Source organism: Somniosus microcephalus, chromosome 14 (genome assembly GCF_052327205.1).
Source record: "Somniosus microcephalus isolate GS21.2 chromosome 14, FLI_Smic_1.0, whole genome shotgun sequence".
NCBI lineage: Eukaryota > Metazoa > Chordata > Chondrichthyes > Squaliformes > Somniosidae > Somniosus > Somniosus microcephalus.
In genome coordinates this window covers 96,298,602-96,314,376 of record NC_141000.1, presented here as the reverse complement: position 1 = coordinate 96,314,376, position 15,775 = coordinate 96,298,602, and the positions used below count along the sequence as shown (strand labels likewise).

General features: G+C 42.3%; 1 protein-coding gene across 2 annotated transcripts in view; it reads right to left on the bottom strand.

The window, feature by feature from the left end:
• The window catches only part of tbc1d23 (TBC1 domain family, member 23), an 87,849-nt gene that overhangs the window by 20,735 nt on the left and 51,339 nt on the right, over positions 1 to 15,775 (bottom strand). For both annotated transcript variants that reach the window (XM_086007008.1, XM_086007009.1), the window contains exons 9-11: positions 14,200 to 14,322; positions 12,824 to 12,916; positions 6,040 to 6,210 (exon numbers count right to left, since the gene is read on the bottom strand). In XM_086007008.1, coding sequence (XP_085863134.1) covers positions 6,040 to 6,210; positions 12,824 to 12,916; positions 14,200 to 14,322 — 387 coding nt within the window. The remainder of the gene's footprint in view (positions 1 to 6,039; positions 6,211 to 12,823; positions 12,917 to 14,199; positions 14,323 to 15,775) is intronic.

The following is a 15,775-nucleotide window of genomic DNA, read 5'->3' as shown; positions in this document are numbered from 1 at the left end:
TTGCTAGTGCTGTTGGGGAGGGTTTAAACTAAAATGGCAGGGGTTGGGAACCTGTGCAGGGAGTCAGAGGAAAGGGAAGCAAGGATAGAAGCAAAAGACAGGAAGGAGAAAAGCAAAAGTGGAAGGCAGAGAAATCAAGGGTGGAAATCAAACAGGGCCACAGTAAATAATAATTCTAAAAGGACCAAGAGTGTTAAAAAAACAAGCCTGAAGACTTTGTGTCTTAATGCAAGGAGCATTCGTAATAAGGTGGATGAATTAGCTGCACAAATAGATGTAAACGGATATGATATAATTGGGATTACGGAGGCATGGCTCCAGGGTGACCAAGGCTGGAAATTCAACATCCAGGGGTATTCAATATTCAGGAAGGACAGGCAAAAAGGAAAAGGAGGTGGGGTAGCATTGCTGGTTAAAGAGATTAACACAATAGTAAGGAAGGATATTCGCTCTGATGATGTGGAATCTGTATGGGTAGAGCTGAGAAATACCAAGGGGCAGAAAACGTTAATGGGAGTTGTATACAGATCCCCAAACAGTAATGCTAAGGATGGGGATGGCATTAAACGGGAAATTAGAGACACGTGCAATAAGGGCACAGCAGTTATCATGGGTGACTTTAATCTACATATAGATTGGGCTAACCAAATTAGTAACAATACCATGGAGGAGGAGTTCCTAGAGTGTATACGGGATGGTTTCCTGGACCAATATATCGAAGAACCAACTAGAGATTAGGCCATCTTAGACTGGGTATTATGTAATGAGAAAGGATTAAATAGCAATCTTGTTGTATGAAGCCCCTTGAGGAGGAGCGATCATAATATGATAGAATTCTTCATTAAGATGGAGAGTGAAGTAGTTGACTCAGAGACTAGGGTCCTGAATTTAAATAAAGGAAACTACGATGGTATGAGGCGTGAGTTGGCTAGGATGGATTGGGGAACGTTACTTAAAGGGTTGACGGTGGATAGGCAATGGCAAACATTTAAAGATCGCATGGATGAACTACAGAATTTGTTCATCCGTTTTGCATAAAAAAAAATTTTTTTTTTTTTTTTTTTTAAAAAAGGTGACAACCGTGGCTAACAAGGGAAATTAGGGATAGCAAAAGATCCAAGGAGAGGACATATAAATTGGCCAGAAAAAGCAGCAAACCTGAGGATTGGGTGCAGTTTAGGATTCAGCAAAGGAGGAAAAAGGGATTAATTAAGTGGGGGGAAATAGAATATCAGAGTAAGCTTACAGGGAACATAAAAACTGACTGTAAAAGTTTCTATAGATATGTGAAGAGAAAAAGATTGGTGAAGTCAAGCTTAGGTCCCTTGCAGTCAGAATCAGGGGAATTTATAATGGGGAACAAAGAAATGGCAGACCAATTAAATACATGCTTTGGTTCTGTCTTCACAAATAACCTCCCAGAGATGTTGGGGAACATAGGGTCTAATGAGAGGGAGGAACTGAATGAAATCAGTATTTGTAGGGAAATGGCATTAGGGAAATTGACGGGATTGAAGGCCGATAAATCCCCAGGGCCTGATAATCTACATCCTAGGGTACTTAAGGAAGTGGCCCTAGAAATAGTAGATGCATTGCTGGTCATCTTCCAAAATTCGATAGACTCTGGAACAGTTCCCATGGATTGGAGGGTAGCTAACGTAACCCCACTATTTAAAAAAGGTGGTAGAGAGAAAACGGGGAATTATAGACCAGTAAGCCTGATATCGGTAGTGGGGAAATTGCTAGAGTCCTTTATAAAAGATGTAATAGCAGAGCACATGGAAAACAGCGACAGGATCGGACAAAGTCAACATGGATTTACAAAAGGTAAATCATGCTTGACTAATCCAGTGGAATTTTTTGAGGGTGTGACTGGTAGAATAGATAAGGGAGAACCAGTGGACGCAGTGTATTTTGACTTTCAGAAGGCTTTCGATAAGGTCCCGCATAAGAGATTAGCGTGTAAAGTTAAAGCACATGGGATTGGGGGTAAGGTACTGACTTGGATAGAGAACTAGTTGGCAGAGAGGAAGCAAAGAGTTGGAATAAACTGGTCTTTTTCCCGAGTGGCAGGCAGTGACTAGTGGGATACCGCAGGGATCGGTGCTAGGACCCCAGCTATTCACAATATATATTAATGATCTAGACGAGGGGACTAGATGTATTATCTCCAAGTTTGCAGACGACACAAAGCAGGATGGGCGTGTGTGCTGTGAGGAGAATGCAGAGAAACTCCAGTATGATTTGGACAGGTTGGGTGGTTGGGCAGATGCATGGCAGATGCAGTATAATGTGGATAAATGTGAGGTTATCCACTTTGGTGGCAAAAACAGGAAGACAGATTATTATTTGAACGGCAATAGATTGTGAAAAGGGGAAGTGCAACAAGACCTGGGTGTCCTTGAGCACCAGTCGCTGAAGGTAAGCATGCAGGTGCAGCAGACGATTAAGAAGGCAAATGGTATGTTGGCCTTCATAGCGAGAGGATTCGAGTACAGGAGCAAGGATGTCTTGCTGCAGTTGTACAGGGCCTTGGTGAGACCACATCTTGAGTATTGTGTGCAGTTTTGGTCGCCTTATCTGAGGAAGGATGTTCTTGCCATGGAGGGAGTGCAGCGAAGATTCACCAGACTGATACCTGGGATGGCAGGAATGACGTATGAAGAGAGATTGGGTCGATTAAGCTCATATTCGCTAGAGTTTAGAAGAATGAGAGGGGATCTCATTGAAACTTATAAAATTCTAACAGGACTAGACAGACTAGATGCAGGAAGGATGTTCCCGATGGCGGGAGAGTCCAGAACCAGGGGTCACAGTCTAAGGAGTAAGCCATTTAGGACAGAGATGAGGAGGAATTTCTTCACCCAGAGAGTGGTGAACCTGTGGATATGGGGAGAAAGCAGGGACAGGGTACTGAATTTGGATGGTCAGCCATGATCGCATTAAATGGCAGAGCAGGCTCGAGGGGCCAAATGGCCGACGCCTGCTCCTACCTTCTATGTTTTCAGCCTTCACAAATGGACAATAATGATTTTCCCAAATTAGTCTTATTAATTATTTTAGTTATGTGTCACTATTTCTCAAAGAGTAGCTACGACTCAGGATGGGAGACCTTGTTCTAACTGTCATTGTCTTTACGTAATCCTGAACTGCAAGAGGAACTGCTTGTGAGGCAATAGAATCTGGACAGTGCTCACTGCCATGATATTGAGAATCTCAGTTTGCAGGGTCAATTAAGGGCTATCAGTATGATTTTCACTAGATTTACTCATTTTTTTTTTTAATTACCTGTGGAATATAGAGAAAATGCAAACAGAAACCTGTGTCTCTTGGCAATATTTTCATGTGCAGGCTTACTACAACGTTTCCCAAGAAAATATCAAGCTAGGCTATACACATATTGTGTGGAGAATGCAGAATGAAAAATTTTAATCTCTCTGTTCAAGGGTCCCAGTATTTCTTTTAGAACCCAAATGAAAAAACTCAGTTTGTTACACAATCTGATGCATACATTTCAGGGTTATACAACATTATTTTGCTTCTATTATTAAGCATGTAAAATATGGGTTATTAAAAAGAATTAACAGATTCTGAACTTTCAATCCTCTATATGGATTACATATGATATACAGCACAGAAAAAGGCCATGTGGCCAAACCAGTCCATGCCGGTGTTTATGCTCCACTCAAGACTCCTCCCATCTTTTCTCATCTAATCCTATCAGCATAACCCTCTATTCCCTTCTCCCTCATGTGCTTATCTAGCCTCCCCTTAAATGCATCTAAACTATTCGCTTCAACCACTCCCTGTGGTAGCAAGTTCCACATTCTCACCACTCTCTGGGTAAAGAAGTTCCTTCTGATTCCCTATTTGATTTCTTGGAGACTATCTTATATTGATGGCCTTTAGTTTTGCTCTTCCCCACAGGTGGAAACACTCTCTCTGTATCTACTCTATCAAAACCATTCATAATTTTAAAGACCTCTATTAGATCACCCCTTAGCCTTCTCTTTTCAAGAGAAAAAAGAGACCCAGCCTGTTAATCCTTTCCCCGCTAGGTATACCCTCGCGTTTCTGGTACCATCCTTGTAAATCTTTTTTGCACCCTCTCCAGTGCCTCTATATCCTTTTTATAATATGGCGACCAGAATTGTACACAGTACTCCAAGTGTGGTCTAACCAAGGTTTGATACAAGTTTAGCATAACTTCTCTACTTTTCAATTCAATCCCTCTAGAAATAAACCCGAGTGCTTGGTTTGCTTTTTTTAATGGCCTTGTTAACCTGTGTCGCTACTTTCAGTGATTTGTGTATTTGTACTCCGAGATCACTGCTCTTTTACCCCACTTAGATTTGTATTTTCCAAGTAATATGTGACCTCCCTATTTTTCTTACCAAAATGTAATACCTCATGTTTCTGTGTTGAATTTCATTTGCCATTTATATGCCCATTCTTCAAGTTTAAATGTCTTCTTGTAATTTGTTGCAGTCCTCCTCAGTATTGACTATCACCCTCTTCCCCTCACCACCCCCCACCCAAAATTTGGTGTCATCTGCAAATTTAGAAATTTTGTTTTTGATTCCAAAGTTTAAATTGTTAATATAAATTGTGAACAGTGGTCCCAGCACTGATCCTTGTGGAAAACCACTTCCCACCTTCTGCCACTCTGAAAAGCTACCCTTTACCCCTCCTCTCTTCTTTCTGACTTGAAGCCAGCTAGTTATCCATTCTGCTACTTGTCCCCTGACTCCGCATGCTCTGACCTTATTCATTAGTCTATTATATGGTACCTTATCAAAGGCCTTTTGAAAATATAGATAAATTACATCTACTGCATTATCCTTGTCTATTCTCTCCATTTTGAAATCCATGCTGACTACTCATTATTATATTTTTGGTTTCTAGATGTTCTTCTATTTTCTCCTTTAGTAGGGATTCCATTATTTCCCTACCACCGACGTTAAGCTGACTGGTCTATAGCTCCTTGGACATGTTTTATCTCCCTTCTTAAATATAGGTATTATGTTAGCTATCCGCCAATCCTCTGGCACTACACCTTGTTCTAACAAATTATTAAATGTGTTTAGTAATGCCTCTGCTATCTCTTCCCTAGATTCTTTTAAAATGCGCAGATGTAATCCAACCAGACCAGGGGTTTTATCCACTTTGAGTTTGATTAGTTTATTTAATATTTCTCCTCTTATTTTAAATGCAGTTCTCATTTCTAATCTCATCATCCAATGTCATGTCCACCTGTTCTATCTCCGTGGTAAATACTGAAGCAAAGTAATTATTTAATATTTCTGCCATCTATCACTGCCTGTGGTATTATCCTGTCTATCCCTTAGTGGCCCAATTCCCATCCCAACTTTCCTTTTTTTATTGATGTGACTAAAATATTTTACTATTTTGTTTTATGTTCCTTGATAATTTAATTTCCTAGTTCTTTTCTGCCTTTCAATTTTTTTTTGACTTCTCCCCTAATCTCTTTGTATTCTCTCTTGTCATGCTCTCCCCTGCTGTCCATGTACTTAGTGTCTGCCTATTTCCTTACCCTCAATGTTTCCCTTATGTCTTTATTTATCCATGGTGTCTCATTAGTGTTTAGCTTGTTCTCATTTTTTAGCGGAATATTTTTTTCTTGGACTCATTTAAAACGGTGTTTAACAATTTCCCACTGCTGTTCTACATCATTGTTTGCCAATATTATTGTCCATTTTATTTTCCCAAGTTCTATTCTCCAGCCTCGCAAAATCTATTACCCTGGTCTTTCTCAATTATTATCTTAAAGCGTATTATATGATGGTCAATATTGCCTAGATGTTCCCCTACTTTTTATCTGCTGTGGTTCATTCCTCATTACGAGATCCAAAGCGAATCTTCCCTTATTGGGCTTCTTACATATTGGGTTAAAAAGGAGTCCTGTACACATTGTAGGAACTCCATTCTCTTATCCCCTTTACCTACCAATTTTTTTTTCTAAAACTTTTTCTGTAATTGATAGAACTAGTGCTAAAGTATGTTCGAGTTATAGCTTACCTGAAGAAAGTGAGCCAGTACCATGTTCATGTACATATCCTCCTCCTCTCGGCCACTTCCCATGAAGCACAGATGTTCACCACTTGCTACTGACCCCGACTCGATGGATTGTTTCTGTGCTTCCAAAAGAGATTTAACTGAAAGTGCAAACTCTGCAGGGTTTTGGAGCATCTGCAGAAAATGGAAACAATCCCATTAAGTTGCATAAAGGTTTGCAAGATATGTGTTAACTCTTTGTGGACTGTAGTTTATACACTAAAATAAAAATTAGCGAGTCACATCTATTCAAAGTACATTCCAACGGAAGTGTTCTGTGGCTGTTTTAATTTTAGATTTCCCTTAAGTAGCTCAAAGAAAATAACTTTTGGCCTAATTTTTTTTAAAAGCCACAGAAAATGGCTGCCCACTTGCTTTCCAGTGATGATACCTCAGTTTATCTAGATATTTATACAGTTCTTTCTTGAAGAAGAAATATATACAGCACTAACTACTCCAATTCTTTATCCTTATTGTCTAATGGGGAAAAGTGTCATCCAGTCTGTAGACTTGCTTCTGGCTTGCTATTTATATACTTATGTCTTCTAGCTCCATTTATATTATCAATTCCTCTCAGCATTTTAAAACTTAGATCATCGTTTTTCCAGTCATAAAATTAAGTTCAGCTCTGTAGTGTATGTAACCTGTACTACCTTAAGAGGATACCTTAAGGTGATGGGACTACTTTTTGATGGCTCCTGTACATTGTAGTACCGGTGGTGACCACACCGGTATATAAACCCTGCGGAGCAAAGTGTATCTCAGTTCAGCCCTGACCCTCAATCACTAAAGACCTGTTTACTTACTTCTGTAGTCTGTGTCCTGTTATTCAGTATAACTGCATTTGAAAACACAGACTCAACAGTGGCGACGAGTCTGATCTTACCTAGCGGCAGTTTTGCATCAAACGAAGCTTCGTCCTCCGAAACGGGCGTCGAACAAGGGCATCCGCCCTCAACATCCTGCTGAGCACTGCATCGCACGGGAGGCCATCGGGAACCCGGGTTGGTTTCTGGCCACGAAGTCAAACATCAGTGATCATCCCTTCGACGACAGCGGCGGGTAAGCCCGATCGAGCGGCACGGGGGGGAAGTCGGCCGAGTTGTCAGTGGGAGAAGGGGAGGGAAAACGACAAAAAGGGCGGAGAACACGACCGCAGCCGGTGTCAGGGGCCGGGCTGCAATCGGGACAGAGACGCGCAGCAGCCAGAAAGCGTTTATGGCCACAAGGACCGCGGGAGCGGCGGGGAACAAGAGCAGCAGCGCAGGGGAAAATAAAGGACCGCTGGGAGGCGTGGACGGCAACAGCGCGGGAATCGCCATTTTGAGTCGGCGGGGGAAGAAGACAAGCGCGGGAAAAGCCACCAAGCACGGGAAAAGCCGCCATCTTAAATTTAAAAAAAATAATAATATCCGAAGGGAAAGGAGAAACTCAGCAAGGATGCCAAAAACGGGTAACATCACTGCTTTTGATAGCGATGTGGAAGATTGGGCCACTTATGTGGAACGCATCGAAGTTTACTGTACAACGAATGAGGTACCGGATGATAAGAAAGCACTAACCCTATCAAACTCGATGGGTGCGAAGACGTACGGGTTATTAAGGAACCTTGTAACACCAGACAAACTGGTAGGGAAGAGTTTCGCGGATATTGTTACTATCCTGCAAGAGCATTTAAACCCCACGCCGCTGCTGATAGCGGAACGATTTAAATTCTACAAAAGAATTCAACTTAAAGAAGAAAGCAACGCGGAATTCCTAACAGAACTGCGCAAGTTATCAAAGTACTGCCAGTTCGGAACAGGACTAGCAGACGCACTGAGAGATAAGTTTGCATGTGGGCTCCTAAGGGAAGGAACCCAGAAGCGACTGCTAGAGGAAAAGGACCTTACGCTGGACAAAGCTTTCAGCATTGCAGCATCCCACGAGGCAGCAGCACGGGGCGCTGCAGAGATACAACAAAGGCCATTGGAATTCAGCACCAATTAAATGGCAATGGGCACAATAAAATGCTATCGTTGTGGAAGGACAACGCATGACCAGAACCAGTGCTAGTTCAAAGATAAAGAATGCAGGCAATGTGGCAAACTTGGTCACATAGCGAGAGTATGCCGGTCAGGAAAGAAGACCAGCAGCAAAAAGTCACCGCAGGAGAAGTACAAAAAAGTACACAAAGTGACAGAGAACAGTTCGGATGAACAGAAGACGGATTCAGACTCCAGCAGTAAGGAACTGGGTTGTCTGAAAATACATAATGTGGGTAACACAGCAGACCACCAAACTATCTGGGTCATGCTTCGGATAGCAGGAGTCCAAGTGAAGATGGAATTGGACACTGGGTCGGCATTAACGGTCATTAATAAGCAAGATTACAAAAGGTTATTCTCGCACATTCCCCTGAGGGATACAGAGATTGTATTGAAAACATACACGGGGCAAATAGTATACCCCAAAGGAAAGATAAAAGTAAACGTGGTCTACAATGGTAAAGAAAGTCAGAAAATGGACTTGTATGTGTTACCTGATGGAGGTCCGCCACTACTGGGACGGGAATGGATCCAGAGAATAAATGTGGACTGGCATTCCATACAAGCACTGACTGTAGATGACTGTAAGGAGGACGACATCAAACCTAAACGACTGTCCAAAATCTTAGACGATGCTAAGGAGGTGTTCCAACAGGGACTTGGAACACTGAAAGGAATTACGGCAACCATCAAGGTTGAAGAACATGCAAACCCAAAATTTTTCAAAGCCAGACCGGTGCCTTATGCGATACAACCTGCTGTGGAAGCAGAGCTGGAAGGGCTAGAACGTTCAGGGATACTGTCCAAGGTGGACTGGAGCGAATGGGCTACACCCATTGTTCCCGTCATGAAGCGTTCGTTGAGCAACAAGCCGGGGGAACCTGGGAAGGTTCGCATCTGTGGCGATTTCAAGATCACTGTTAATCCGGTTCTTCACACGGTGCAATATCCGCTTCCGCGGATTGAAGATATCTTCGCTTCGCTGTCTGGCGGGAAACACTTCACTAAGATAGACCTGGCGCAGGCGTACCTACAGATGGAAGTTGATGAAGCGTCACGTCAGTATCTCACGATCAACACGCATAAGGGCTTATATCGGTATAATAGACTGTTTTTTGGAGTGGCATCGGCTCCAGCGATTTGGCAAAGGGCCATGGAGCAGGTATTGCAGGGAATTCCAGGCACACAATGCTACCTGGATGACATCCTGATTACAGGAGATAACGATAAGGATCACCTCGCGAATTTGGAGCAGGTGCTCATCAGATTGAAAGAATATGGGCTCGGAGTTAATCGCCAGAAATGCGAGTTCTTTCAAAAGCGAATCTCGTACTGCAGCCACGTCATTGACCGGGAGGGGCTCCATAAGTCACCTGACAAGATCGAAGCCGTTGTAAAAGCTCCTGCACCGGAAAATGTATCCCAGTTGAGGTCGCTCCTCGGGTTGGTTAACTATTACCACAAGTTTCTTCCAAATTTATCCACGGTGTTACACCCGCTAAACACACTTTTGCAAATGGGAATACCATGGAAGTAGAGCGATGATTTTAAGCGGGCTTTTCAAAAGAGCATGGCACTGATCACCTCTAAGGAAGTGTTGGCTCACTTTAACCCAATGCTGCCTATTCGCTTAGCTTGTGATGCTTCTCCATATGGTATCGGGGCAGTGCTCTCACATAAGTTTCCAGATGGCTCGGAAAGGCCAGTCGCTTTCGCATCCAGATCATTGACTTCCGCTGAGCGCAACTATGCTCAGATAGATAGGGAGGCTCTCAGCCTCGTGTGGGGAGTTAAGAAATTTAACCATTACCTGCAAGGCCAAAAGTTTACGCTGCTGACAGATCACCAGCCGTTGGTTTCCATTTTCAACCCTAAGAAGGGTGTTCCGGTAATGACGGCACAGAGGCTTCAGAGATGGTCCCTTTTCCTAGGGGCACATCAATATGATATTGAATTCAAAGGTACAAAGCAACATGGTAATGCTGATGGGCTGTCGCGCCTGCCACTACCTACAGCGGAAGAGGCACCGGCAGTTGACCCTGTCGAGATATTTCACTCGACCATCATCGAATGCTTACCAGTCACCAATGCGGGTATTAAGAGAGGGACCCGAAATGACCCGACACTGTCTCGGGTCTACGACTTGACAGTGAAGGGATGGCCAGCACATGGCGAACCACTGTTACCAGCATTCTCAGCCAGATGAGAACAGCTGTCCGTCTGTCAAGGAACATTGATGTATGGAACAAGGGTGATTATTCCTCCTAAATTAAGGGAGAGAGTTCTGAAAGAATTGCACGAAGGTCATCTGGGGGGAGTTAAGATGAAAAGCCTTGCTAGGGCTTATGTGTGGTGGCCAGGTATCGACAAACAAATGGAGGATCTGACTAAAAGCTGCTCAGGGTGCCAAAAAGTTCAAAACGCACCTCCAATTGCACCGCTGCATCCGTGGGAATGGCCTTCAGCCCCATGGCAACGTGTGCATATCGACTTTGCAGGTCCATTCATGGATTCCATGTTTTTGATAGCAGTAGACGCACATTCTAAATGGCCAGAAGTGATTAAGATGTCGACCACTACCTCTGAGAAGACGATCGCATTTCTAATAACCATATTTGCAAGGAATGGGTTGCCGGAGCAAATATGTTCAGACAACGGACCACAGTTCATGTCAGGAGAATTCCAGAAATTCATGAAAAAGAATGGGGTGAAACACTATACATCTGCCCCATATCATCCGGCTACAAATGGGCTGGCCGAGAGATTTGTACAAACGTTCAAAAAGGCGATAAAGGCCATGAGTGACGACCATATTCCACTACAACACAAGGTGGACAATTTCCTGATGGCGTATCGAAATGCCACGCATGCAGTGACAAATCAAAGCCCTGCCATAATGTTCTATAACAGAAGGTTGCGGTCCCGGTTGGATTTGTTAAAACCCAATGTGCGACGGGAAGTCGAAAACAAGCAATTCCAGCATGTAAATAACAAGGCCACTCGTAGTTTGGAAATAGGACAACCAGTGTTGGCCAGGGACTATAGGGATGATAAATGGCAACCTGGAACAATTCGTGCACAAGGACCCTTGATGTACACAGTAGACGTTGGAGAGAACGTAATATGATGTCATGCTGACCAACTTGTGGAATCGAGAACAAGGGTCGACCCCATGTCTACGGCAGAGACACCAGTTGAAGAACTTATTGAGCCTGTAGCATCTACCTCAGACTCGAATGTATATGATGATGTTAAAACCATAGGAGATCAAGTGGATGAGTCACCCCAGCAACGAGAACCAGAGACCCCTGAAAGGCATTATCCGGGCCAGATCAGGAGGCCTCCTCAGAGACTGAATCTTTGAACAATTCTGGTGTGTAAATTGTATATATGTTATCCATGTAATGTTTAATTTGGGGTGTACACTGTTAAGCTAAAAGGGGAGGAATTGTAGTGTATGTAACCTGTACTACCTTAAGAGGATACCTTAAGGTGATGGACTACTTTTTGATGGCTCCTGTACATTGTAGTACCGGTGGTGACCACACCGGTATATAAACCCTGCGGAGCAAAGTGTATCTCAGTTCAGCCCTGACCATCAATCACTAAAGACCTGTTTACTTACTTCTGTAGTCTGTGTCCTGTTATTCAGTATAACTGCATTTGAAAACACAGACTCAACAAGCTCTATGGCTGTCTTGATAGCTTGAAACCCAAGACCAAAATAACCCCGAGCTTCCGGTCGCCTGTCATTTCAATTCACCGCTCCATTCCCACTCGGACCTCACCGTCCTTGGCCTCTTGTACTGTTCCACGGAAGCTCAACGTAAACTCGAGGAACAGCACCTCATCTTCCGATTAGGCACTCTGCAGCCTTCCGGTCTCAATATCGAGTTCAACAATTTCAGATCATAACCTCGGCCCCCATTTCATTTTTACTTATATTTTTCCACTCCTTTCCTCCCCCCCCCTTTCCTTTTGTTTCTCTCTCACACCTGGCAGCTATCTTTTGCCCTGCCAGTACACTTTACACCTAATCCCAGCCTATTACCATCTCGTCTAGCTTCTAATCTCTTTTACTTCTTTTGGTTCTTTTATTCTTTTGTCCGATCACAGCCCTGCCTTCGATCTAGTTCCTTTTCTCTCCAGTTTTGAAGAAGGGTCAAACCCGAAACGTCAACTCAAATTTCTCTCCACGGATGTTGCCTGGCCTGCTGAGTTTTTCCAGCATTTTCTGTTGTTATACCAAAATAACAATGTCCTTTTGAGGCTGTTTGCCCAAAACAGTACATAATATCCCAAATGTGACCTCACCAATGATCTATACGCAGTTAGAATAACGTGTTTTGATTAAATGCCCATTTCCAAGATTATCTTGTTGGAAACTGTTTCTGCTAAATGTGAAACTTTCAGAGAATAGGCAACAATTACACAAATGTTTTCCTTTTTAATTTGAAACTATCCTGGTCCCTATGTCTCAGTGCCACTTGATGATGTTTCTCAAGACTCCTTTGAAAGCTCCTTCCAAACTTTCCTGTATATCAGGGCCCAGTGTGAAGCCTATTGGAATTTGAACCTGCAAAGCAGACAACTATCTCAAGGTCCCTGCAACATTGTCAAAAAATGCAATGCAATCATTCTACCTGATTTTAGCAAGCGTAGCATATCTGTGCATAGCATGCATTCTCTTCCAGTAATTTTCAGTATACATTTTTATTTACCAGGTCTGAATCCAAGTGAAATGCTGTAGAAAGGTGCCCAGCATTGTACTGTTCTGCAGGTCGGCAATCTACTACAAAGAACCGAACTCCATCCTTTAAAGTGAAAAACAAGGTAAAGTGAAAAACAAGGTAAATAAGAAACAAAGTGGAGCTATAACAAAATAAGGTGCTTGCACTGCAGTGTAAATGGTTACTCAGTATATTATTCTGCAATAATTAACCAACACTGAATCATGCCATTTATATTTCTACATACTGTAGTCCCATTAAGTCTTGATAGTACTTATACCTCATTACAATCTTATCAAATTACAACACAGTTTAGAGACTCCAAAGTAAATATCCAATCTAACAAAGGTCTATAATCTGAACACTGTTGTAAATTGTTTGGTATCACAGAACACAACCTCGCACTTTCCACCTCTATTTAGCTAAATGCAAATCCTTCTAAATAAAATCACATTTTTAATGTAATTAGACTCAGCTGCAAGAATTTCTCTTTTGGCTGTAAAGATTGTGTTTTGATTTGAAATAAATGAGGTTGCATTTACATTTTCAATTTGTTACATTCTATGATAACACAAAAAGGGTTTAGAGCGACCAAAGGTTATTTTGGATAAAGCACAAAATGTATTTTGGAACTTCATTGGATTGCTGCAGATCAAAATTCAGGTTCTAAGATACTTGAGGGTTGCATTAAACCAATATAAGAACAGATAAACAAAGATTCAACAGTGTTTCTTCAAAAATATAAATTTTAATCAAATTGCAATGATTTGAAAGCACTATCTGAAGTTCAGTACCACCAAACTATAATCAGCAGATACTGCTCTCTTTTTGTGGACATCAAGTTCTGGTAGTGGTTCTGCTGTTGCCATTTATAGCTCCTCTAGACCCATCTTCTGTTTCTTTATTTGTCCCATTACCACTGCCTTTTGCCTTGCATCATCATTCCTTTTGTCATTTAATCACTCCTGCCTTCTACCCTATTAGACCTTGCCTTTTGTTCTTTCCTCCCTTCCCTGCCTCTGTACTTGCTTAAAACCTGTTACATCTCTAACATTTGCCAGTTCTGAGGAAAGGTCTTTGACCTGAAATGTTAACCCTATTTCTCTCTCCACAGATGCTACCTGACCTGCTGAGTGTCTCCAGCATTTTCTGTTTTTATTTCAGATTTCCAGCATCCGCAGTATTTTGCTTTTAGTCAACAGACACTCATTGTCTGCTAAGACACATTGTTCATACAAAAGGAATCTTGATACTTCATGATGAGTCTTTCATGTGAACAAACAACAGGCATGATACAAATCTTATAGCTTTCACAGTCTGCTCAATTCTTTTGTTTAAATAGGTTGACATTTATTTGTACATCTTACCCCTTGCTGTTGATTTGCCTGTAGTATTTCTGATACTGAAACGGGCAAGCATAAAGCTTGGCTCAGATCCATCTCATCATCCTTCAGGCCCAGCAGATTACTTCCAAACAGGTTTTGGTTATCCTGCCAAGAGCAATGGTATTAGTCGTGAACAATAATTATGAAAAGCTACATAGCAATAGTTTTACTGCTGTTTAGAAATATCTGGAATTGAACTGGAAGCAATATGAACCACCTGATCCAGAAGGAAACTGGAGGCTTGAAAGTGTTTGAATCTGTGCAGTTTACAGAACATCAAGATGCAAGGAATACTTCAACTGTACTTAAGAAATTAATCTATTAGATAAAAGCCAGTGTAATTTCCCAAACCTTGATACGTGCTAGCTGACCTCATTACATCTTGGATCCCTCTGGTAGATACTTTACTGTTTCAGAGATGTTTCGACAATGATACAGAAAATAGAGTGTTCCTTTTTGGTGAATGCTTGTGCTTATCAAGGTGAGGAATGTCAGTGCAGGAAAATGCAGTATTTTTCCACTTTTTGCGTTCAGGGTCAGCATCAAGCACTCCATGGTCAGATTCAAAATAAAGCTCCCTTTACTGTGCCCCAACAATGTGCACTAACACTACTCTCAGGTGTCAGTCTTGGCTCAGTAGTTGCTCTCTTGCCTTTGAGTTACTGAGTTGTGGATTCAAGCCCTTCTCCAGAAACTTTAGCACATAATCTAGGCTGATAGTTCAATGCAGTACTGAGGGAGGTGCCGGCACAGACTCAATGGGCCGAATGGCTTCGTTCTGTGCCGTTATGACTCTATGAGATGTTAAACCAAGGTCTGCCCTCTCAGGTGGATGTAAAAGATCCCATGGCACTATCTGAACAGCAGGGGGTGGCAGGTGGTTCTCTCAGTATCTGGCCAACATTTATCCCTCAATAAACATGACAAACAGATTATCCAGTTGTTCCCATCTCTTATCTCTGTCTCCAGTAGTCTGGTCTGGGAAGATTGTTTGTAGGACCTTGCTGTGTGCGAATTGACTGCCATGTAGGCCTACATTACAACAGTGAGTACATTTCAAAAGTAATCCATTGGCTGTGAGGAGCTCTGGGACACCCTGAGGTGCCATATAATTACAAATTTGTTCTTATACTCTATGAACAGTGCCGCTAATTCTTGAGTGCGAGTTTTTCATTTCTCATATCATCTATCCTCGTGGCCTCCGAGTGAAACTGCGAATGTAGTGCAAAATTAGGGCAATTCTGGTACATGGGTGCATGCCCAGGATTTGGCTTCACATTGCCCAAACTTATTTCACATAAGTTTCAAGCTAGCAGTGAAGGAAAATTTTCATCCCTTGGATCTGGGCTGTATTCAAACCCAGGTGCGAGATATGAAAGAGCAGCTTGCTAACGCATTGCAGCGCCCAGTCATTCAAAGTTGTTTTTAAACTATACTGTTATAGTGTACATATTATATTGTCCCTTGTGCAGTTTTTTTTCCTATATTAAAACATATTCCCCCTTTCCTCCTCACATGCTCCATCTCAGTCTTCCCTATGGTTCCAATCATTGTACAA